The sequence below is a fragment of the Podarcis liolepis genome (genome assembly GCF_965112155.1).
Source record: "Podarcis liolepis genome assembly, chromosome: 4".
Classification (NCBI taxonomy): domain Eukaryota; kingdom Metazoa; phylum Chordata; class Lepidosauria; order Squamata; family Lacertidae; genus Podarcis; species Podarcis liolepis.
Genome location: NC_139558.1, coordinates 103022646 through 103044494, shown reverse-complemented (window position 1 = coordinate 103044494; position 21849 = coordinate 103022646). Strand labels below are relative to the sequence as shown.

Genomic DNA, 21849 nt, shown 5'->3' with positions numbered 1-21849 from the left:
TGCGCGCCCGGCAGGAGGTCCCGCCAGGCGCGCGAGGCTCGGGGCGGCAGCCTGTCACCCGAAGCACGGGGAGCCCTTCGGAGAGCTCCCCTTGCTTCGGGCGAATGCCTGCAAGCCTTGCGCGCCCGGCAGGAGGTCCCGCCGGGCGCGCGAGGCTCGGGGCAGCAGCCTGTCACCCGAAGCACGGCCGCCCGGAGCTTGCGGGGCGGGAGGTGGGAAGAAGGGCCTCCCCTCCCACCGCCAGCCCTCAGAACAGCCTTCTGAAGGCTGGCAGTGTAAAGAAAAGCCCCTGTCCCCCCCCCCCAGCCTTCAGAAGAGGTCGGGGGACAGACTGTCCCCGGACCTGGTCTGAAGGTGGTTTCCCTAGGAACGCATTAATTGATTTTCAATGCATTCCTATGGGAAACCGTGCATCGCAAGACGAAAAAACCGCAAGACGAAGAGAATTGCGGAACGAATTAATTTCGTCTTGCGAGGCACCACTGTATATATAAACATCTTTAACATTTGCAGCAGATAATGAAATAATATAATATTATATTGTTGCGTATATAATAGTTGCGTATTTTATTGTTGGAACATTGTGGTGAAGGGCAGGAAAGAAACCTAGGAGATAAATAAATGCTTGTTTGCTTGCTTGTCAGGAGTATCAGGCCGACCGCATGGAGAGGCACTAATTCAGTGCCAACTGAGAAGGTTCAGGGCTGATATGAAGACACTCCACATGATCAGACTCATTCCCGTAGGCAGGGGCGTGGAAATGCCTGCACCTTCTCAGCAAATCACCACTGCAATGAGGTACTGTACTTCCAGCAGCCTCAAACCTTCCCCCTTTGGGAGAATTTACCTGCAAGATGGCCTGACCCCCATATGTGCCCACTCCAGTGCTTTTATCTGCATCACTGGCCTTGCTACATGTGCCACACAATACCCATTATGCATGTGTACGAAAGCGTTTTAAGGTGGCAGCAATTGCACTCTGCAACTCTCTGCCTCTTGACATCGGGTGGGTGCCTTCTCTGTACCCTGAAAACATTCTTGCTTAGACAAGCCTACCCAGACATGTAGAAGGTCGGAGTATGTTTCAATTTGTTTTTAGTTTATGGCTGATTTTATCTTTTGACTGCATTAAAGAGCTGTTTTTACTACCAATTTTATTGTTTTGTCCTCTTTGCAAACTCCGAGGGTTTTTTTGTTAATCAAGCAGTGTATAAATTTTATGAAATAAACAGATGAAATGAAATAATACGGACAAGACCCACATCTCATTTTAAAGGTAAAGGTAAAGGACCCCTGACAGTTAAGTCCAGTCGCAAACGACTCTGGGGTTGCAGTGCTCATCTCGCTTTACTGTCCAAGGGAGCCGACATTTGCCCGGAGACAGTTTTTCCGGGTCATGTGGCCAGCATGACTAAGCCGCTTCTGGCGAACCAGAGCAGTGCACGAAAACACTGATTACCTTCCTGCTGGAGTGGTACCTATTTATCTACTTGCACTTTGATGTGCTTTTGAACTGCTAGGTGGGCAGGAGCTGGGACCGAGCAACAGGAGCTCACCCCATCGCGGGGATTCAAACCGCCAACCTTCCTATTGGCAAGACATAGGCTCAGTGGTTTAGACCACAGCACCAGCCGCGTCCCTACATCTCATTCTACACCCTTTAAAAATGCCCAGAGGGGGATGGGCTGTGCTCCGGCTGGCTGAACTGCCTCTGCAATTTGGCGCCAGGGCAACTATCAAGAAGACCATCAGTCCCTGCTAAAAGGCCTTTGCAGAACAAGCTGCTGCTGGAATCCAGAAGAACGAGAAGATTGTAAAAGGGGGAAGCCCCCCTCGACTCAAGCCCTTTTCTGGTCTCTATATAGGCCTAACTACAGTCCGCAGCATGTGGAGAAATATTTCTTTCCTGTCTCATTCAAAGCCTTCAAGATTAATCAGATGTGTGTGTCCTTAGTTCAACCGTGTTCGTATTTCACCTACAACGCCAGAGAGAGAGAAGGAGAAGGAGAGCGAAGGTTTCTTGGTCAAAGCCACCAGAACTCTCCTGGCTGGGCAAGGGCTTGAACCAGAATTTGTAAAACAGTTCATTTAGATTTGACATTCATCCACTCGCTCCATGTACATGCCAGTGATCTCGCTCGTGTGATCGGCTTTGAGGATTCTGATGATTAGGGAGAACTCTTAATTTACGGAGTCCATTATCAAAGCAAGTTGCAACACAAAACATGTTAACAGGGATGAGACAAATCTGAGGAGGTGGAGAGGACTGTTAACAGGCCCTAACAGTATACCTGAAGGAGTGTCTCCACCCCCATCGTTCAGCCCGGACACTGAGGTCGAACTAGGAGGGCCTTCTGCTGGTTCCCTCACTGCGAGAAGTGAGGTTGCAGGGAACCAGGCAGAGGGCCTTCTCGGTTGTGGCACCAGCCCTATGAAACGCCCTCCCACCAGATGTTAAGGAAATATCTGGCTTTTAGAAGGCATCTGAAGGCAGCCTTGTTTAGGGAAGTTTTTAATGTTTGATGCTTTATTGAGTTTTTAATATTCTGTTGGGAGCCATCCAGAGTGGCTGGGGAAACCCAGCCGGACAGGCGGGGTATGAAGAAGAAGAAGAAGAAGAAGAAGAAGAAGAAGAAGAAGAAGAAGAAGAAGAAGAAGAAGAAGTTATTATTTACTACTACTACTATCAGCCTGCATTGGACTGGGTGGCCTCCAAGATCCCTTTCCTATCCTACAATGGCTAAAAGGAACCAGAGAGTCTCTGCCTTCTTACTTTCCGTGCTTTTGGGCTGCCCAGAGGCATCTGCCTTGGCAGCTTGAGAAGCAGGATGCTGGGTGGGAGAGAACCTTTGGCCTGATCCAGAAGGGCTCACCTTAACTCCTTCTCCACAACCAGCCCACAGCCTGCATGTCCAGACTGAGGAATGCAACCCGCAGGGTATAAATCCTTGGAACGCAGCTGCCAGCATTCAAGGAATCAGCCCTGCGGCTTGATTCTGGTGGGGGCCGGTTGGTGTCGATTTGGTCCCAGCGAACCGAGTGCGCAGAAGAATCCAGATCCCCAGCAGAGCTGCAGATAGGAACGATAAGGGATTCCTGAAAGGAAACTAAATTCCTCTTCCCACTCCCTCCTCCTCTCCCCCGCCACTCCACGACTCATAATTAAAAAGCAAAAACATTTTCCTTACTAGGGCATTGCAGAGAAATCGCACCAAAATGCCCTGCGTTGCCACCAAGCAAAAGAGGAGCTACAGTTCAGGGGGAAGTCAAGAGAAAAGGCAAGTGCCACTCAGGCAAAGGTCAGGCGCATGAAGTGTGTTAATGGAGGCAAACCACAGGAATCGCCTTGAAGCTTTTCAACCCGTTCACACTGCGATTTGCTTTTTCTCCGCCAGTGAGAAAAGCATTTCTACAAGAGGTGGTAGTAATGGACTGTTGTGGCTGGATATGAGCAGTGGTTCCCAAAGGGGGTGAGGCCAACACCCTGGGGGCAGAGGGAGTGCCTAGAGGGGCGCAAAGAAACAAGAGGGGAGACCCAGGAGGTGTAAATGGCTATCAGACTCTGAAAAGCTGGTATCACTCGATCAAGCCCATCCGTTTTGTCGAATTAATTAAACAGTCTTAAATGGATTTTGAACAAATGTGCAAATCATTGTTACTTCTTTGAATTTTGTTGTATTATCTTCCTTAGTGGGTCGTGCAAACAGCTGTTTTTTAAAATTGTTTTTATTAAAGATACAGTGGTACCACTGGTTACGAACGGGATCTGTTCTGGAGGCCCGTTCGCAACATGAGCAGAACGCAACCCTCGTCTGCGCGTCCGCGGGTCGCGATTTGCCGCTTCTGCGCATGACGTTATTTTGCGCATCTGCGCATGGGGCAAAACCGAGAAGTAACCCTTTCCGGTACTTCCAGGTTGCCGTAGGACACAACCTGAAAACGTTCAACTGGAAGCAAACGTAACATGAGGTATGACTGTATTCTATTCTCAGTAATGTTTTTTATAAGGTAGGATAGTGGGCACTGGGGATGAGTTTACGGAACTAAAGGGGCAGTGGTCCAAAAAAGTTTGGGATCGCTGGATATAAGTGACTGTCAGGAGGAACAGGCCGCACTAAGCACCCCAACTATTTTTTTTTTTGGCTGGTTGGTCTTGTGAATGGTGTCAGATTAGCATTCATTCAACTCACGTGGGGGAGGGGGTCTGTACACCAGAGAGGGAACCACTTTCTAGAAAAACAAAATGGGAAGAACTTCAGAGATATCCTAACACAGCTGCTCTGGAAGAGGGTGGCATGGGAAGATATAGCTGTGTATCAATTGTGGGGAGAGCAATGTGCTCTGAAGCACTGAAGCTGCTTGTCTGTCTTCTTGGAGAGGTCGTTAAATGAACTTCAGAAAAAGATGAGAGCACTTCTGAGTCATTTGCACATCATGCTTCTGGCTGTTTTACTCATGTGCAAAATGCCATTTTGAAAAACCGTTGCTGGATAATGGAAAATTGACTTTGGAAAACAGATAAAGGACTTTGAGAAATTGTCTTTAAAATGATATAGAACACGTTAACTACACATGAAAATGAAAAATTGGTCTGTATGGAATGACCCCGTTAAAGGTAAACAAAACAATTATTTGCACAACAGACTTTGAACCAAGTCCACAAAGGTCTGCTTCTGTTCCAGAAGTGACCCACCTTCATTTCTGTGATAGCACAGTAAGTATGCTTTCGTTATCAGGTTTTTGTATGGATTAGATCCCACTTTGCCAGGTAACCATCCTGCTGCGGTTTACAGTCCAGCGAGTGGGAGGTGGCCTATGAAATAATGAACTCTTCTGCTTGGGCCTGGTACCTGGCTGTTTTAAGAGAGCAAGCATGTGGGAAGGACCTGCTTTTGTGATTTTTAGGAGGGTGCAATGCCAGAAATTGCCTAACCAAGCCAAAGCAACTCTTATTATATAGCCACTGGGTTTGGCAGAGCTAAGCTAGAGTTCTCCGCACCACATTTGTAAACAGTGAAGGGCAGGCAGACATTCCAGCACAGCTGGGAACAGTCTCCAGGGAGTCCCAGTTGGCCGAATAGCCATGCTCCCCAACACGTGCCCACTGCTCATTTAAGGAGAATGTTTCTGCCACCCAGACTCGCTTGGGTTTATTGCCACATAAAGTCCGAAGCACCTCTCAGAGGCTTAAGTGGGAGTCAAGAATTTTCATGTCAGAATGATGGCCCATGAAAGCAGATTGCGCACTCCAGCTGAACTCTCTGCCACCGCCACAGTGAAGAGAAGCAGAGGGAAGGAACAAATTTATTCAACTGGTGCAGTAACCTTTCTAGTAATCTGGCAAAAAAGCTCAAAGATGCATGGCATTTTGTTTGGTGTTTTGCTGCATCCCACCCTGGTACCCATATGGATAAAGAGCATGGTATAAATACTTCAAAATTAATGAACCAAAGATAAGGATACATGCAGCACTGAAGACAAAGCAGTCTGGGGCTAAGCCATCATACAAGTCAAGGATGCAGAAGACGAGCTAGGGTGACGTAGTTGTTAGAGGACCAGCTCATATCAGTCCAAGAGTACCATGTCTAGTTTTGGGTACCACAGTTTAAGAAGGCTATCGATAAGCTGGAATGTGTGCAGAGGAGGGTGTCCAGGATGATCAAGGGTCTGGAGACCCTTATGAGGAATGTTTGAAGGAGTTTGCCTATGTTCAACTTGGAGAAGAGGAGACTGAAAGGAGATGATAGTCATCTTCAATGTTCTGAAGGGCTGTCGCACGGAAGATGCAGCAAGTTTGCTTTCTGCTTCTCAAGAGGGGAGGACCTGAACCAAGGGATTCAAATAGCAAGAAAAGAGATTCTGGCTAAACTTCAGGAATAACTGATGGTAAGAGCTGTTCAACACTGGAACGGACAACTTCGGAAGGTGGTGGACTCTCCTTCATTGGTTGTTGGTGGGGGTTTTTTAAGTGCAATGCAAGGAGTTGGACTCAATGACCAACTCTACAATTCTATGATTCTAGGTCAGGACTGAGGAGATCTGCGTTCATATCCCCACTCAGACACCAAGCTCACTGGTTGACCTTGCATCTCAGCCTAACCTACCATACAAGGTTGCTGTAGGGATACTGGGGTGGGGGGGGTGGAGAAGAGCCTTGTATACCACACATGAGTCTCTTAAAGGAAATGCGGGGCATAAATGTAAACAACAAAGCACACATTCTTTACCTTCACAAGAGTGCAGCTTTCCCAAGGCATCCTTTTCCAGTGATCTGTGCTCCTCACAAAATGTACAGAATAAAATATTAGAAGGGGAGGGGAGCTTTTCCTTATTGTCACCACCTTTTCCTGATCCACAGAGCATGGGTCACCACCCCAAACATACCATGATCATCTCCGTGAATTAAGTGCAGTTATGTTCCTTCACATAAAGCTTCTCTCAACTTCTGATTATTAACATGAAGAATCAGCTGACCGCTGGCTGTTCTAGCAAAACATGCAATCCATTTACGATACACAGTCCTATCAGTGAAGGATTTTTGAAGACAACCTGAAGGCCTGTCCCTCAACCTCCACGCCAAGACAGAGCACAAAGGGAAGCAGCCTTCTAATATAGTTCAACGCATTGTTAAACTGTGGAACTCCCTCCTGCAGGAGGCAGGGATGGCCACCAGCTTGGGTGGCTTTAAAGGAGGATTAGACAAATTCATGAAGGAGGAGAGGGCTACCAATGGCTACTAGCCGTGATGGCTATGCTCTGCCTCCACGGCCAGAGGCTGCAATGCTTCTGAATGCCAGTTGCTGGAAGACACCTGAGGGAAGAGGGTTTTTGTGCTTGGAGCCTGCTTGTGGGTTTCTCTCACACACATTAGATTGGTCATCATGAGAATAGGATGCTAGGTGAGCCATCGACCTGATGCAGCAGGCTCTTCTTATGCTCTTACATATGTTGGGCTGGGCTATTTAAGTATAGGATAGAATTTACACCATCACTTCCTGTTCTCAACCGCTCAAGCAACCAGGCAAGCAAATGTAGACATGGAAAATATAGGCCTCCTTAACTACACACAGCAAGCAACTGCTCAGGGGTGTAGTCATTGTGGGTGAGGTCTACGCTGAAGGCTGCAGGGCCAGAGTTCGAAATTAGCAGCATTTTGCACCTTAAGATTCTCCATTTGCGAGCACCTCAAAAAGTCTGAGTGCCATTTTTTGCACCTGGCTGACACCCAAGGATCACTGAAATGTATGTGCTTTGAAGCCTCGAAGTACCGGTATATGTTAAAGATAGATAATACATTAAGGAGTTTAGCAATAAAGAGTAGAGTGTTTTGAAAACTGAAATATGGTACCAATATTTTTATTGTAAACACCAAGTTAAACATGTATTAACAATTTCTGTTAAAAATTTGATATTAACAATGTGTCACTTATGTGAACTGTGTATTAGTTCATGCTTTCCAAAATAATAAATAAAAGGTGTTGCTGACACCCCCATGGCGAGTAGACATTCTGTTTTGGCACCCTCAACCCAGGTCACAGGAGCCATTTGACTCCTAGCTTTTCTGTCCCAGTTTCTAACACTGCACAGAGCATAAGAGTAGAAAGGGGGAAACCTTTTTAGGAGCTCTTGTTTTGGAGGTACCAGCGTTTAAAACCTGAAATAAACAGGAAGTTGAAATTGGATGCAAATGCAAATGCCAGCCACTCACTGTGGCTTTGTTTCCTATATGCAGGACAACCAACTTCTGTGCCCAAGCAGAGAAGCAGGTACTTCTCTAGTACAGTCTGGCATGCAAAGCTCAACTCTCCTGGTTTTCGGCTCTGCTGACATACCATGGAAAGGCAGCCAACTTCCGACACCGGCAGCGAAGAAATGCAGGTTGCGGGCCAAATCCGTAAGAAAAGCCTGGCTGCTGGATCAGACCAAAGGGGCCCAGCAGCATCCTGTTCTCACAGTGGCCAATCAGATGTCCGTAATGGGAAGTCCAGAAGCAAAGCCAGAGGTCAAGCGGCACTCTCCCCCAGCAATTGGCATTCTCAGGCACAACACCTCCAACACTAGAGGGAGAACAGAGCCATCAAGACTAGTAGCCATTGACAATCCTATCCTCCATGAATTGGTCTAATCCTCTTTTAAAGCTCTCCAAGTTGGTGGCCATCACTGCAGCTTGTGGGCGTGAATTCCATAGTTTAACTAAGTGCTATGTAAAAAGGGACCCCTTTTTGCCTGGATGCTAAGGCTTCTTTCTTGCCAGTCTCTGGATAGAATTAAACACCCCAAACACAGGGCTGATACCCCAAATGGTCTGAGAGACTGCCAGTCTCGGGGCAGGAATGCCCACGTCTGACGGCTCCTCGGGATCCTTGAGCAGTTTGGAGATTTGCTGCCGAGTCCAGGTCCCTGTGCCCCCCATCTGAAGAGGGCCCCACAGGAACACAGGAAACTGCCTTACAATGCATTGGCTCACCTGGCTCAGTGTTGTCAGCAGTGGCTTTCCAGGGTTTCAGACTGAACCTGGGACCTTTCGAATGCAAAGCATGCACTCTACTACTGAGACACATCTCTTCCCCAAAAGAGGAAGGGGAAGAAGAGCCCACCGTGAGGACTTGTGTCTCACATCACTTAAAAAGCAGTCCCAAATAATACCCAGAACGTGCCTCTGACACGCATGAATCCCATTCCGCACAGTGCTGCCAATCACGTTGCTCACGGTTGGGTTCTCAGCAATCTTAGAGGGTGTCCTGACGAGGATTTGCACCCTCTCACACCACAACATGAGCCTCAAATTTCAGCCTCAAATTTCGCTGAAAGGGTTTGCACAACACAACTTCCTTGAAACGGAAGCATAAACCTAGCAAAGCGCACAAGGACAAAAAGTGACAATGACATGACAATCTGTTGTGCTAGAAAACGATTCCAAGAGAAAGTCTCAAAGAACAGCACCAAATCCTGCTGCTTTGTCTGTGGATTTAATTGCCTGTGTTTCTTCTGTAATTGGTACAATGATGCTTTTAGGAATAACATTGTTTTAACTTATGGAACTTATGGCTGGAAGCTGCCTTGTGAATTCTTATAAACTAGGTTAAAAATATGCTAAATAAATAACAAGCTGCTCACCCAACTGGCTCTCCTATCAGCTGTGGTCCTTTCTAGCAGAGTCCCAGAGAACACCCAGCCATGTCACTTTGCTTGGCTGATGGACCAGAAATTGACCCGAGGTGGGGGGGGGGGTACCAAATGGGACCACTTCACTATAATGGAGTAGGGAACACTGGGCAACCACAAGCTATAGGTGGGTTGGAGAGCATCATCTAAAGGCCAAGGGATAAAAGCATCAGGCATCTCTCTCTTCTGGCATCACTGAGAAGTGGAGTGCCTCATTTCACTCCTGTTCACAAACAAAACTTACGCACATTTATGCCTCCATACCTCTTTCACACATACATATGTCACATGCAGGTTTCCCAGAGTTCACTTCTCTAATATTTTTGAAATATCCACCCAGACCAGTCAAATTTGTCCAGAAAATTTCACAGTATTTTTTTACCAGTTTCTGTCATTGTGGAATTGGGCAAAAGGTAGGAAGGCTTTCCTGACAACTGACCTCAGCTTCCCTGCAGTTTCTCTTTTAAACCTAATGCTTCCGGTCATCTCCCCAGTGGTATGCATTTTTGTGTTCCTTTTCCTCTTACAATATTTGAAAGTTGTTGTTATATCAACATGTAATTCTTCTCTTCACCGGAAGTAATCAGATTTCATGATTTGCCTTCAAAACAGCTCGGTTATCTTTGCAGGTTTCCCACAAACACTTCTCAATTTGCAAATGCCCTGTTTGAACTGCGAAAATGGCACAGCAGGATTGGCAGATTTCAACCACACAACTACCATTTAGCAGACCAGCCATCACATCCTGCCTCTTCCCCTCCCATCCCAACAGAAGGGAGGGAATGCAGGACGTTTTGCCAAGTCACAATTCCAAGGGAGAAGACGGCAGACCTAACCGTGTCCATTGTCCATGTCAGAAAATAACTTCCTCCCATTGTGCAGGACAAACACAAGCAAACTCATCGAGAAAGTAGCTCCTTTACCGTTCTAACATTACATGCCCTCCTGTCTACTCATCCACACTGGGCAGAGAATGCTTGAAAAGAGCCCAAATCATTCGGAGATTAGAAGAATTTAAACAACTTATTTCCATTTGGCGCAAAATCTGTATTACAAACCTACCTCAGCCCTGCAGTCCTGAGGGAGGGGGGTCTATACTCTGCAGGTCGCAGATCCAGCCCCCAACCCCTCTACTTCTAAGGATCTCAGACAGCAAAGATGAGAGAATGTTGCATAAGAAGCTAAGAAGAGCCTTTAGGATCAGGCCAATGGCCCATCCAGTCCAACAACCTGTTCTCTCAGGAGCAGAAAAGATGTCTGCGGGAAACCCACAAGTGGGATTCAAGCACAGCAGTGCTCTTCCCTCCTTTTTCTAATGGGGGGGATTGGAAAGAGCCACTGCTGGGGGGGCGGGGGCTGCTGCTCAATGGACCAACTGCCCAACTCATATGTTCATTCAACTCCCCCTAGTAAGGGCTCCAAGCATCTCTCCGTCACCTTTTTTCAATGCATGCTCTGATGGAATGTGTGAATTGCTCTGCGCCTGCAGTTTCAGTCAGATCCATCACTCATCCTCATCCATTGCTACTCTCCTCTTAGCTATTAACCTGCTTTTACCTCCGTGTTCCTGTATCCCATCCTACCCAAATTTTGCAATACTGTAATAATGAATAATCTTTTTTAAAAAATAATAAAAAATAATTTATAGCACAAGTTTTGGGATTTGATGTTTTTATTTGTGCTACGTGCATTAGAGCTACGATTTTAATGTATGATGACTCAGAAGTAAACAGTGAATTTAGCCAGCCTTTCTGGCTCAGATCATGTTTAAAATGTCTTTTTAAAAAAATTATTTAGAAAAGCACAAACAAAAACACCTCTGCAAATTCTGCAGACGTTTCGTAGTAGTAGTTTTGGAATGATTCCTGTGAATGAGACATATAGCTATGGGAAAACATGACATGGAAACTGAAAATCCATGTAGAATAAAGACTCAAGAGCAGCTACAGTGGTACCTTGGGTTAAGAACTTAATTCGTTATGGAGGTCCGTTCTTAACCTGAAACTGTTCTTAGCCTGAGGTACCACTTTAGCTAATGGGGCCTCCCGCTACCGCTGGAGCACAATTTCTGTTCTCATCCTGAAGCAAAGTTCTTAACCCGAGGGACTATTTCTGGGTTAGTGGAGTCTGTAACCTGAAGCGTCTGTAACCCGAGGTACCCCTGTATTGGAAAGAATGAAGCGTGCTGCCCACAGTTCATTTACAACAGATTTTTCAAGCTGGGCACAGCTCTTTTCATTGAAAATGTCTCCGGTTCAATCCCTGTCAAGTAACAATTGACAGGAGGCTTTCCTCAACCTTAGAAGCTGGAGAGCTGGTGCCAATCTGAAGAAAGTCCTTCTTCATGCAGTGCTTAGGTAAACTATGGAACTCGCTTCCACAGGAGACAGTGACAGCTGCCAATCCAGATGGCTTTAGAAGAGGATTAGACAAATCAGTGGAGTAGCGGGCTCTGCCAGCACAGTCGGGGAAGCAATGCTTCTGAATACCAGTTGTTGGAAGCCGCAGGAGGAGAGAGTTACTCTTGTACAGTGGTACCTCGGGTTACAGACGCTTCAGGTTACAGACTCTGCTAGCCCAGAAATAGTACATCGGGTTAAGAACTTTGCTTCAGGGTGAGAACAGAAATTGCTCGCCAGTGGCATGGCAGCAGCGGGAGGCCCCATTAGCTAAAGTGGTACCTCAGGTTAAGAACAGTTTCAGGTGAAGAACGGACCTCCAGAACAAATTAAGTTCTTAACCCAAGGTACCACTGTACTCAAATCCTGGTTTTGGCCTTGCCTTTGGGGTATCTGGTCGGCCACTGTGCTGGTCCAGCTCTTCTTATGTCCTTAACTCATAGCAGTGGGCCGGCTAGATGGACATGTAAACCTCAACTGGAACAAGGCTAATGATCAGAGCAAGGCTCCCCAGAAACGCCAGCAGGTACACACCAGCCCAGCAAAATGTTCCACCAAATCCAGGCCCCATAAACAAGATTCAGGTAGAGCAGAATATAGCCAACTGCATGATTTACAGCTTTAAATATACAAAGTTCAGAACGTGTTTTCAACGCCTGGGCTCTGCACTTCGTTGTCACCACAAGGGTGGATGTGTTTGATGCAGAGTCACGCAAGCCATTTAACTTTCTCTGATCTTCCTATCCAGCCTAAATGAACTACTTTGGGGGAGGCTAATTAAATCAAGAAAGCGCAGTAATCTGGCCCATCATGTCAGAAGGTCATCCTGGGACTCCTTCACCGGAATAACCTCATTTGAAGCAGAATGAGCTTGGTCTTTAGTGTGCGTGAATTAATTTATCCAGCATCAAGCTTTATTTCTGCAGCAAAGCTGATTAATGAAAAGAATTCAGTTGTGGTTCTCAGCACCAATAAACACAGGCTGCAGTTCCAGAGCCTCTGAATTGTTTTCGGGGTTTGTTAGCAGCAAGCAGGAAACTTCTGCACTAGATCCAGGGAATGAGTGACGGCCACAAACCAAGTTTAACTGCAAGAAGAGAACTTAAAGGAATGCAAAGTTCACCTCGAGGCTGAGGTTACGCCTCTTAGCAAACTACAACTGTGTGAACAGCCTTATTCCACAGGGCAGCATTTAATTTGTTTGCTTCTGGTGGAATCGTGCCAGAAAGTACTCTCAGTTTAGAGAAAAGGAGAGTAAAACAATGTTGATAAAACAATGCTTAGCATGGAGTGAGTGGATAGAGAAGTGTTTCTTCCTCTGTCATATAACACCAGAACTCACGGATATCCAACAAAGCTGAATGTTGGAAGATTTGGGACAGATAAAAGAAAATACAGCTTCATGCAGTGCACAGTTAAACTATGGAACTCCCTCCCACCGGAGGCTGTCGTGGCCAGCATCTTGGATGGCTTTAAGAGAGGCATAGGCAAATAATTGGAGGAGAGTGCTATCAAAGGCTGATTAGCCAATATGGCCATGTTCTGCCTCCACAGCTGGAGGCAGCAATGTTTTAACTGTTTTTAACTCTGAATTTTAAATTGTTGTAACCCCCAATGGGACCTGCTGATGAAGGGCAGGGAATAAATTTAATAGTAACAATTGAATCCATTCCATTTATTGGTTCCTGAGGACATGGGCAAAGTCTTTGGCGACTTGTGTCCACCCACTTGCTTTCTTGACCCTTGACCTTTGTGGCTGGTGAGGGCCACATGGACCAGCAGCCATAAACAAAACTCTGCAGCTGGGTGAAATGATGCTACCATTGAAGGAGGCTGCGGTCTGAGCCGTTCTGAAAAGTCCTCCCTGAATCCTGCTGATCTGAACTACGGACCTGCCACAATTAAGCAGCCCTGTGTGAAAGAGCAAGGTCATCAATATGCCGGTGCCACCTTACTTTACTTCAGAGCTGCTTGAAGATCCTAGCTCACAGAGGATCACGCTAGCCAGCGATCATTAAGTAAAAGTCTTTATTGAATTACAGTTTCCATTCTCACGCTGCTGCGGGCAACTCTACGTCTAGTAGCTAGATCGGCGAAGCTCCGTCTGAGTCCCCGCCCCGTGTGCACCAACTTAATATCCTAGCCTTGCTCCACCTTTTCCGCCTGACCGTCCTCCTCTGGGTCCCTCTACCCCCCGGGGCTTCTTCCTTCCGGGATTCTTCTGACGCTGACCCGGACCCTCCTGCCTCCTTGCGCCGGGCTTTAGGACCTGGCTCCCTTTCGGGGCTGCTTACTGCCCCGCCTTCCTCTGCATTTGAACTTGGCGCGCGCGCCCAACCTTCCACTTTCCTCTTAACCGTTTCTTCGCTCCCCGATGGAGGTGTGGCCACTCCTGACTCATGTCCTCCCTCCTGTGGTGAGCTGCCAGCGCTTCCCCCCTGGCTCCCTTCCTCTTCCCTGCTTCCTGGCGGTGACGCTGGTCCCGATTTCCAGCTGCTCCCCCCTGAGTCCCCTCTGGCTCTATCTTCCTGGGGTGCCCCCCTGGACTCCCCCCTTGCCCTGGCTACTGGTGCTCCTTTCTGTGAATCCTCTGATTCACTGGAAAGACTGGGAGATCTCGGGTCGTCGTCATCACTCATCTTTTCTTCTGCCTCCTCCCCTTCGCTCTCTGTTTCCTCCCTTGCCCGTGCCTCTGCTCCTAAACCCCTGACACCAGTATCCTCTGATCTGAGAGCTGATCAAGAGATCACAGAATTATAGAGCTGTAGAGCTGGAAGGGACCCAGAGAGTCCTTACACCTGTCCCTGCAACACAGGAATCACAGCTACAAATGTGTGGAGTTACGGCAACCCCTTGTTGGGTCCAGCTCTCCCTGAAAGAGTGGCTAGGCAGCCTTTGGTTGCTCCCTAGCCCTGCTGCAAATCCTTGTGCTGGGTTTCTGCAGCCCTTCCTTACTGAATGAGACTTCCTTTCCATCATGCACACAACAGACATGTGTTCTACATTGAACCACCCTTGAAGACGGCTCGGAAACTTTCACTATCACAGAAAGCAGCAACTCTTCTTTCAACTAGAGCACAGAGAAGAGACCACATTGCTTCCAATTCGATGCAGCTATACTTGCTGCCAATTTGCTTCCAGGCTTAATTCAAGGTGCTGACCTGACCTTTCTTCTACATTTTAAAGAACTGAGCTGTTAGCAGTCTAAGATTCAAAGAATCCTACTCAAGTGAGGGGACGAACTAGAAAACCTTCAGGTCTTTTAAAGCTCTGCCTAGAGTTCAATACGTAGTTCTTATAAAGTAAAAAGAACAGTAGTATCACTGCTACATCAATGTCTACGACTTCCACAGAGCTGTTGCAGCCCTTTTCAGGATAACTCACAGGAGTTATCCCCTAAGGGCACAAAGAGAATGAATCTTCTCTTCTCCAGAAGCAATAGATGACTTTCAGTATGGCCTGATGGTGATTTCTGGGGCTGAGTGGGGGCAGTGAGAAGTTAACTCAAAATCACTTTCTGAGCTGATGCTGCTGAGCTTAAGAAGATGAGCGGGAAGCATGACTCTTCTGACCTCCAGCAACTGCTGCTGCAGCTTCTGTTCAAAGGAGCATCACAGCAGGAACGGGGTTGAGAGTCTGTAGTCACTGCGAAAAGCTGAGCAAGACAGAGAGTCTGGACTCTTCCTGTTCACTGCAGCTTCCCTGCCTGCCACGGCTAAAGGCTGGGAAAGTATACTTCCGACTTCAGGGCATCATGCTTTTAAAACCCAGCATCAACTTCCAAGGAAACAGCCCTGCACAGGATGGAGGGAAAGTCCGGGTCCTTCAGTGCCAGCATCAAGATACTCTAACCACTTCCTCATGCAGAGCCCACCTGTTGCGTCACAAGCCCCAAAACATGACTCAGAGTAAGCCAGCAGGCACAAGTGCAGCTACAGGAAGGCCTTTTGAAAGCATTGCCAAATCTGCCAAATTTAGCTGCTTAGATGTCTCCAATGTGGTACGGAAATATTTATTATGCCATAGCGTACTCTTTTAGACTATCCTGCAACCTGAAGGTGGCACAGAATTAGTCAAAGAGATTTTCACAAAAGCAGTAAGGCCTACAGTATTTTTATTCACCAACTGAATAAGGGGGTGGGGGAGGCTTTGCACCAGGTAAAAAACTGGTTAAATGTTATGCAACCCTCTGGAGATATATAATGAAGCTGCATCTTGCCACAAAAAGTTTTTCTACCCTCAAAAGACCAAGCACGGGTAGCACGGCACTTTTTGAGGAACATATTCTTCGGGAACTCTCACCATGTCTCCACATGCAGTGTCCCTGCAATGTCCACTGAAGGCCTCCCTCGAGCAATGGATACTCCAGGCAGTATGCAAACCTCCTGTGATTCTAAACACTGAGCAGATATAGATGCATGTCCGTGACAGTCTGTTCAAGCAAGTGCAACCCCACTAGGAAGCACCTAACACGCCTATTCTGCTTCTGCCCTGGAGTCTGCCCAACTTGCGTTAACTTCCGGGCTTCAGAATTTACTTTCAATACTGAAAAGCCAGAGGAAATCCACACAAGATGAAGAGGATAGAAAACAACAGAAGGAGAAGGAGAAGGAGAAGGAGAAGGAGAAGGAGAAGGAGGAGAAGGAGAAGGAGAAGGAGAAGGAGAAGGAGAAGATAATAGGCGTTTTCAGCTTAGAGGAGGCTGGGAGCTCTTTACGCACCTGAAAAGGGCAACACCTGAACACAACCTCCTTCCTGCTGGCCTCTCGCAGCAGGTATTGACAATGAGGGGGCAATGGGGACATTGAGTAATTTTGACAGCCTGAGCGTTACAAGTTGCCAAGCGAGGCCACAGTCCTGACAATTGTAATTATTTTAAAACATGCTGGATAAACATTTGATCTGGCGCAGGGTAAAGAAGCAGGTGTGGTAACTGGCTGTCATGCTAAGTATCAGAAGCCCAAGCAACAGGTTTATGGCCAGCTGTAAAAAAGCGATTATCCCGTAGAGCTGAAATTCATCACTGCTCCTGCAGGTCCTTTTCCGACACGAGAGATGAGCCAAGTGAGACTCAACAACACTTGGAAGGGGAAGGGCACATGACCAGATCTGCACATGGTTAGGAAAGGAAGTCAGCCTTTATCGCACATCAACTGGCAGGCTGATCGCTGCAAATCCGCACTGTATTATAGCCCACATTTTCCTCCAAGGTGCTCAAGGTGGTGTACATGGTTCTCCCTGAATCCCCACAACAATCCTGTGAGGTAGGCTAGGCTGAGAGGCAGGGGCTGGCCCCAGGTCACCCACACCCAGTGAGCTTCATGGCTGAGTGGGGGATTTGAGCCCTGATCTCTCAGGTTTTGGTCCAAACACTCTAACCCAGAGCTTACCAAACTTTTCATGCTGGTGACACACTTGTGAGACACTTTTGAGAACCAGGCAGAGGGCCTTCTCGGTAGTAGCGCCCTCCCTGTGGAACGCCCTCCCACCAGATGTCAAAGAGAACAGCAACTACCTGACTTTTAGAAGACATCTGAAGGCAGCCCTGTTTAGGGAGGCTTTTAATGTTTGATATATTACAGTATTTTAATATTTCTTGGAAGCTGCCCAGAGTGGCTGGGGAGGCCCAGCCAGATGGGTGGGGTATAAATCATAAATTTATTATTATTATTATTACATGCATCATTTCGTGACACAGCAATTCAGTTTTACTAGCAAACCAGAGGTTAAGCTAACCCCTTCCCAGCCCTGGGAGGGGCGTGGGGAGTGTTCGCACGATGACACACTAACGTGCTGTGACACACAGTTTGGAAAGCTCTGCTCTAAACACTACACAAGCTAGTTAGATCTCTAGTCCTCACAGAAAAATCATCTGAAACAAATTGTATTTCTGCTGAGTGTTTAGCACCCCAAGAAGGAAGTTGCTTGAGATATCCATTGGTCAAGAGAGAACATCCTTCCTACATAAGCCCTCCAGCCCCTCTCCACATCTGCCTCTCCAAGCAACAGCTGTCACTTTCAACAAGCAAACGCCTGCAAAAGTCCAAATTTGGCAAGCAGGAAAACTTTGAAACCAAATTAAGCTGGGCATGTTCTGCACAGAATAGGACTAACAAGTTTTTTATGTGGCTGTGGCTGAAGGCTTTGGCTTCCCAGCTTGTTTAAAGTTCTGGCACCTGAGATAAAGGAGTTTCGGTTTGCCAGTAAGGCCCGCAGACACTACTAGAAGAACCAGCCGCTAAGGGTTTTCATACTGGGAAACTAGTGTTTCCAGAAATGTGGTTGCCGCTGGGAAGCCTTAGAAATGCCAAGGAAATTACTGCTGCTGGTTCGCTAATATTTGCCCACACCCAGTGGAAGTCACGTTATGTATAAATAACTGCTCACCTCTCTGTGGCAGTAATACAGGATGCAAGTGGGGTTCGGTACTGGCAACATGTGTAATGCACCATAAGAACTGCCACACTGGATCATGCGCTCACATGTAGGTTGCTACTAATGCGATACTCTCAACCTGTCATTTGTTTGCCAGCATCTAGTTTTCATTCCTCTTTTATACGAAGTCTAACAGTGGATGCTAGAACTGTCACCCTCCTCTCCATAAACAGTATCTATTCCTTGTGGCAGTGAATTCCACCAGTCCAGTGCTCAGGAAATGGCAACAGGCTGCCTCTTCCTCAACACTTATTTGTGCTATTGTCAACTGAGGAGAGAGAAACTCAGGGTCCCCTCAATCAAAGGTCAACAAGGACATTCCCCACTCCTCTTGGGAATTCCAACAAGAAAAACCACTTAGAAACTGGTGTGCAAAGATTCCAACTCTGACACTCTTACAACCTCCCCCCTCTCCCCCCCTTTCTCTCCCTCTGCCAAGCCACTTGATAAACCTACGTTAGTTAAGGTTATGCTGACATGCAGCTATTTTGAAGACCTGCGATGCAGTTATGGGAAGTTTCACCATGAGAAACTGGCAAAACTGTGCATCCTGGTCATCACTTCGCAAATCAATCTCCTGCATGGGGCTTCCCTAGATCTTTAGGAATTCTCTGACACCACAAACAAGCAGGGAACAGTGGATTCTCCTTTACCATATTCTGGAGCTCAGATATGATACAGCAGATGTGTTCTAAATACTTTTCTGTTTTACCCAATGCCTGATAAGAGTGCACTGTTTGCACCTACAGTCACATTCTTTAACTCAACAGAAAGAAGACAGTTGACACTCAACAGCTAAACCTCAAGCCTGAAACAGTCAAATCTTGCTTCTGAAAAAAATCAGCAGGTTTTAGATGGAAAGCACACTTCTTCCACAAAAAAGCTGCTCTTTTTCTCTCTCCTCTATGTAAAGCAGGAAATAACCACTTTTACTTCAAGCTAGCTGCCTTTCTGGGAGGCTATTTCAAGATGCGTAGTGTTTTTTGTTTCCTAGCCTGAAATTGCCTACAGAAAGAACCATTGCAGAGCTGGGGAGGGGAAACTCTCAGGCACGCTAGAAAAAAACGCCAGTATAAGACCACCAAAAATAGCTAGGATTTAAGCAGACACCAGAACGCAGGTTGGCGAGAAGGGAGCTCCGAAATACTTTACAAGTTTCTTTTCCGAACCTCCAAGAAGGGAAGAACAATTCACAACTTCAACTTCAAAGCAGAGTCCCAGGAATGAAAAGAGCCCACTGCCAGCAGCCCGAAGGAACATTATTTTATACCCCAAAGGATTAAGAAAAGGAAAAACCGGCTCCTTACCCACAACTTTTTCCTTACCTGCTATTGTAGCATCGTCTAGGTAGGTGCCTGGGGGCCTCTCCCCCTGTCCGTGGTGCAGAAGGAAGCCGCAAAGGATCCATATGGCTATTCTGGACCATACATCCATGTTGTGTCTGGCAAAGGAGACCCTTCAGTGTTTCTCGTGTGTCAGGAGTTCCTCGGCATCGGTTCCCAACAGAAAAAGAAGTCCAGATTCCCAGGGATACTCCGAGTCCTGTTTCTTTCTGTCCTTGGATTCTTATATTCCAAAAGAGTACAGGAAGTGTCCACTAGCCCAGAAGTAGAGCCAGGTTGTTTCCAAAAGCTGCAGAAGTAAAGGTTGGAAAGGCTTTAAGGAGTTTTTCCCCTAGCTCGAAATTCTGCCCCAGAGCCAACAGCCTCCCAAAACCTTTTCTATATCCGCAGAACAGGCGCTGAAAGGCTCGTCTTACCTCTAAGTGGGGGTGTCATACAAATCCTAAACGCTTAAAAGCATCCGTTTTCAACATGCAACATAACTGGGAAATTAGTAAAAATATTCTCTGGGCTTGGCTGCTTTCTTTCGCAAATTATGTACTAGGCTGCTGAAGCAACCCAACCAATGAAGTAGTAATCCAAGCACATCCCCAAAACTGCCAGCAGGTTTAGAACAGTTTAGCAGATTCAGAACTAGAGGAGACCAGATTTTGCCTGGTGTAATAGAACTGTAACAGATTCTAAACACACACACACATTATTTGCCAAGCTAGATTTTCAGTCTTCACACCGCAGGAGTCTCAGTCTGACTGCTAAAAGCCTAGCAAACATTTACTTTTAACGGAACCCAGGAAATCTCTCTGCAAAGAGAGGCACATGCAGGTGAATTCAGAGCAGCAACACCACGCAGCATGTAGAAAACGTGGAAGAGGAACACGGCAGCCAGATAAAAGATTAAGGAAATGGGGGTCCTGTTGCACAAGTTGCCCCCTTTTGTCCTATCAAAAAGAAAACTTCCTCAGAACCAAAGGAAAGGAAAACGTCTGGAGACCAGCTACCCGCTCTCATCAGACTCCTGCGCTCTTTTCAGGGGCAAGAAACAGGAGCCTTGCGACCACCTGGATCAGACCTTCCCGGCTTGGCGTCCCCTGTATTTCACTCCGCCAACCGAAGGCCGCCAAACCATTTAATCCATTTAAACTTTGGCTTCTGCGCAACTTTCAAAGCGATATTACTCTCTGTCTGTCTGTCTGTCTGTTTGTTTTTCTCTCTCTCTGCTCCACAAAATCACTCCCTGAAATCCCTTTTATCCCTTTTCAGACTATCCTGGGCCACTTCCTTCCCTTCTACCCAGCTGTCCAGAAGAGTCTCCCCCAGGCCAGGCTGTGTGTCAAATGCTGAAAATAAAACAAGAAATAAAAAGCTTCGTCAGGTCGAAAGATTCTGCGTGTCTTTTTGGGGTTTTTTTTTAAAAATCCTGCTAAGCTCTCGGGGAAGGCGACCCAGCAAGTCCGGCCACGGATCTTCTCAAGGCACCTGGTGGCTTTTCCGCAGGAGGGACCTCCGTCAGGCCAGAAGCAAGCCCCCCACCCCGCCGAGAAGCGGGTCCCTGGGGCGCCTTCCACACGACGAGGAGCCTGATGACAGTCCCAGGATCTGGCTGGCTTCCTTCTTCCAGAGCAGGAGGAGCTTTTCCTGGCTGGGCCAGGAGGGAGGGAAGCAGGGAGCGGAGGAGGGAGGCCTCACCTGCCCACAGGTGAAGCAGCCTCAGGTAAGAGCTCCTGGCTGGCGCCCACTCCCCCCCCCACACACAATGTCCTCCCCCCCACACGCCGGTGGGTCTTTCCTCTTCTTCTCCTCAGGTGAAGGCCCCTCCCCCACACAACGCCCCCCCTCAAAAAATATGCCCCCCCCAAGCTGACCCCCCCTCACACACCCCTTCCGCCCCCAAAGGGCCTTCCTGGCCTCCCAAATAGCCCCACGAGGGCTGCTCTCCTCTCTCAGGCACAGGGCACTGGGGCGGCCGGCCCTCGCTTCTTCCCCCCCCCCGTCCCCGAATTGGTCTCTCCTCAGCACGCCGCCCCCCGCCGCCGCAATGGACTCTCCCACGAACTGTCTCTTCCCCCTCCTGCCGCGCGCGCGCGCCTGCGCTCCTCACTCACTCACGCTCTCTCGCTCTTCCCGCGTCCCCAAGTGGTATCTCCCACGAACGCGCTCGCCGCCCCCCCTTTCCCGCCCTTCTTATTGGTCTCTTCCTCGTCGTTCCGGCGGCCTCGGCGCTGCTCTCGCAGGAGGAGGCGGGGCTAAGAGGCCCCGCCCACTCACCCCCGGCAGCCAATAGAGCGCCGCGGATGGCAGCCCGGCGCGCGGCTTGCCCGGCAGCGGCCTCTAGCGGCGGCGAAAAGGGGAGAGCGCAGCCTCCTTGCAGCTTCAAGTGGCAAAGCTCCGCTCGGACTGCACCAATGGAGGGGTGGGGGGGTGTCCTGCTTGCGTTTCTTTATTTTATTCACATTTGTATCCGCTATTCAGCCCAAAAAAAAATCTCCCAGAGTGGCTTACTTGAATTC

General features: G+C 47.8%; 1 protein-coding gene across 23 annotated transcripts in view; it reads right to left on the bottom strand.

The window, feature by feature from the left end:
* STIM1 (stromal interaction molecule 1) overlaps positions 1 to 21516 on the bottom strand; it is a 132607-nt gene extending 111091 nt beyond the window's left edge. For 2 of the 23 annotated variants that reach the window (XM_083499483.1, XM_083499479.1), the window contains exons 1-2: positions 21445 to 21510; positions 19325 to 19631 (exon numbers count right to left, since the gene is read on the bottom strand). In XM_083499483.1, coding sequence (XP_083355609.1) covers positions 19325 to 19433 — 109 coding nt within the window. In that variant the 5' untranslated portion in view covers positions 19434 to 19631; positions 21445 to 21510. Of the gene's footprint in view, positions 1 to 19324 lie in introns of all 23 variants that reach the window. The other 21 variants (XM_083499484.1, XM_083499481.1, XM_083499482.1 and 18 more) reach the window with 19 other exon arrangements.
* Between the last annotated feature and the right edge of the window lie 333 nt (positions 21517 to 21849).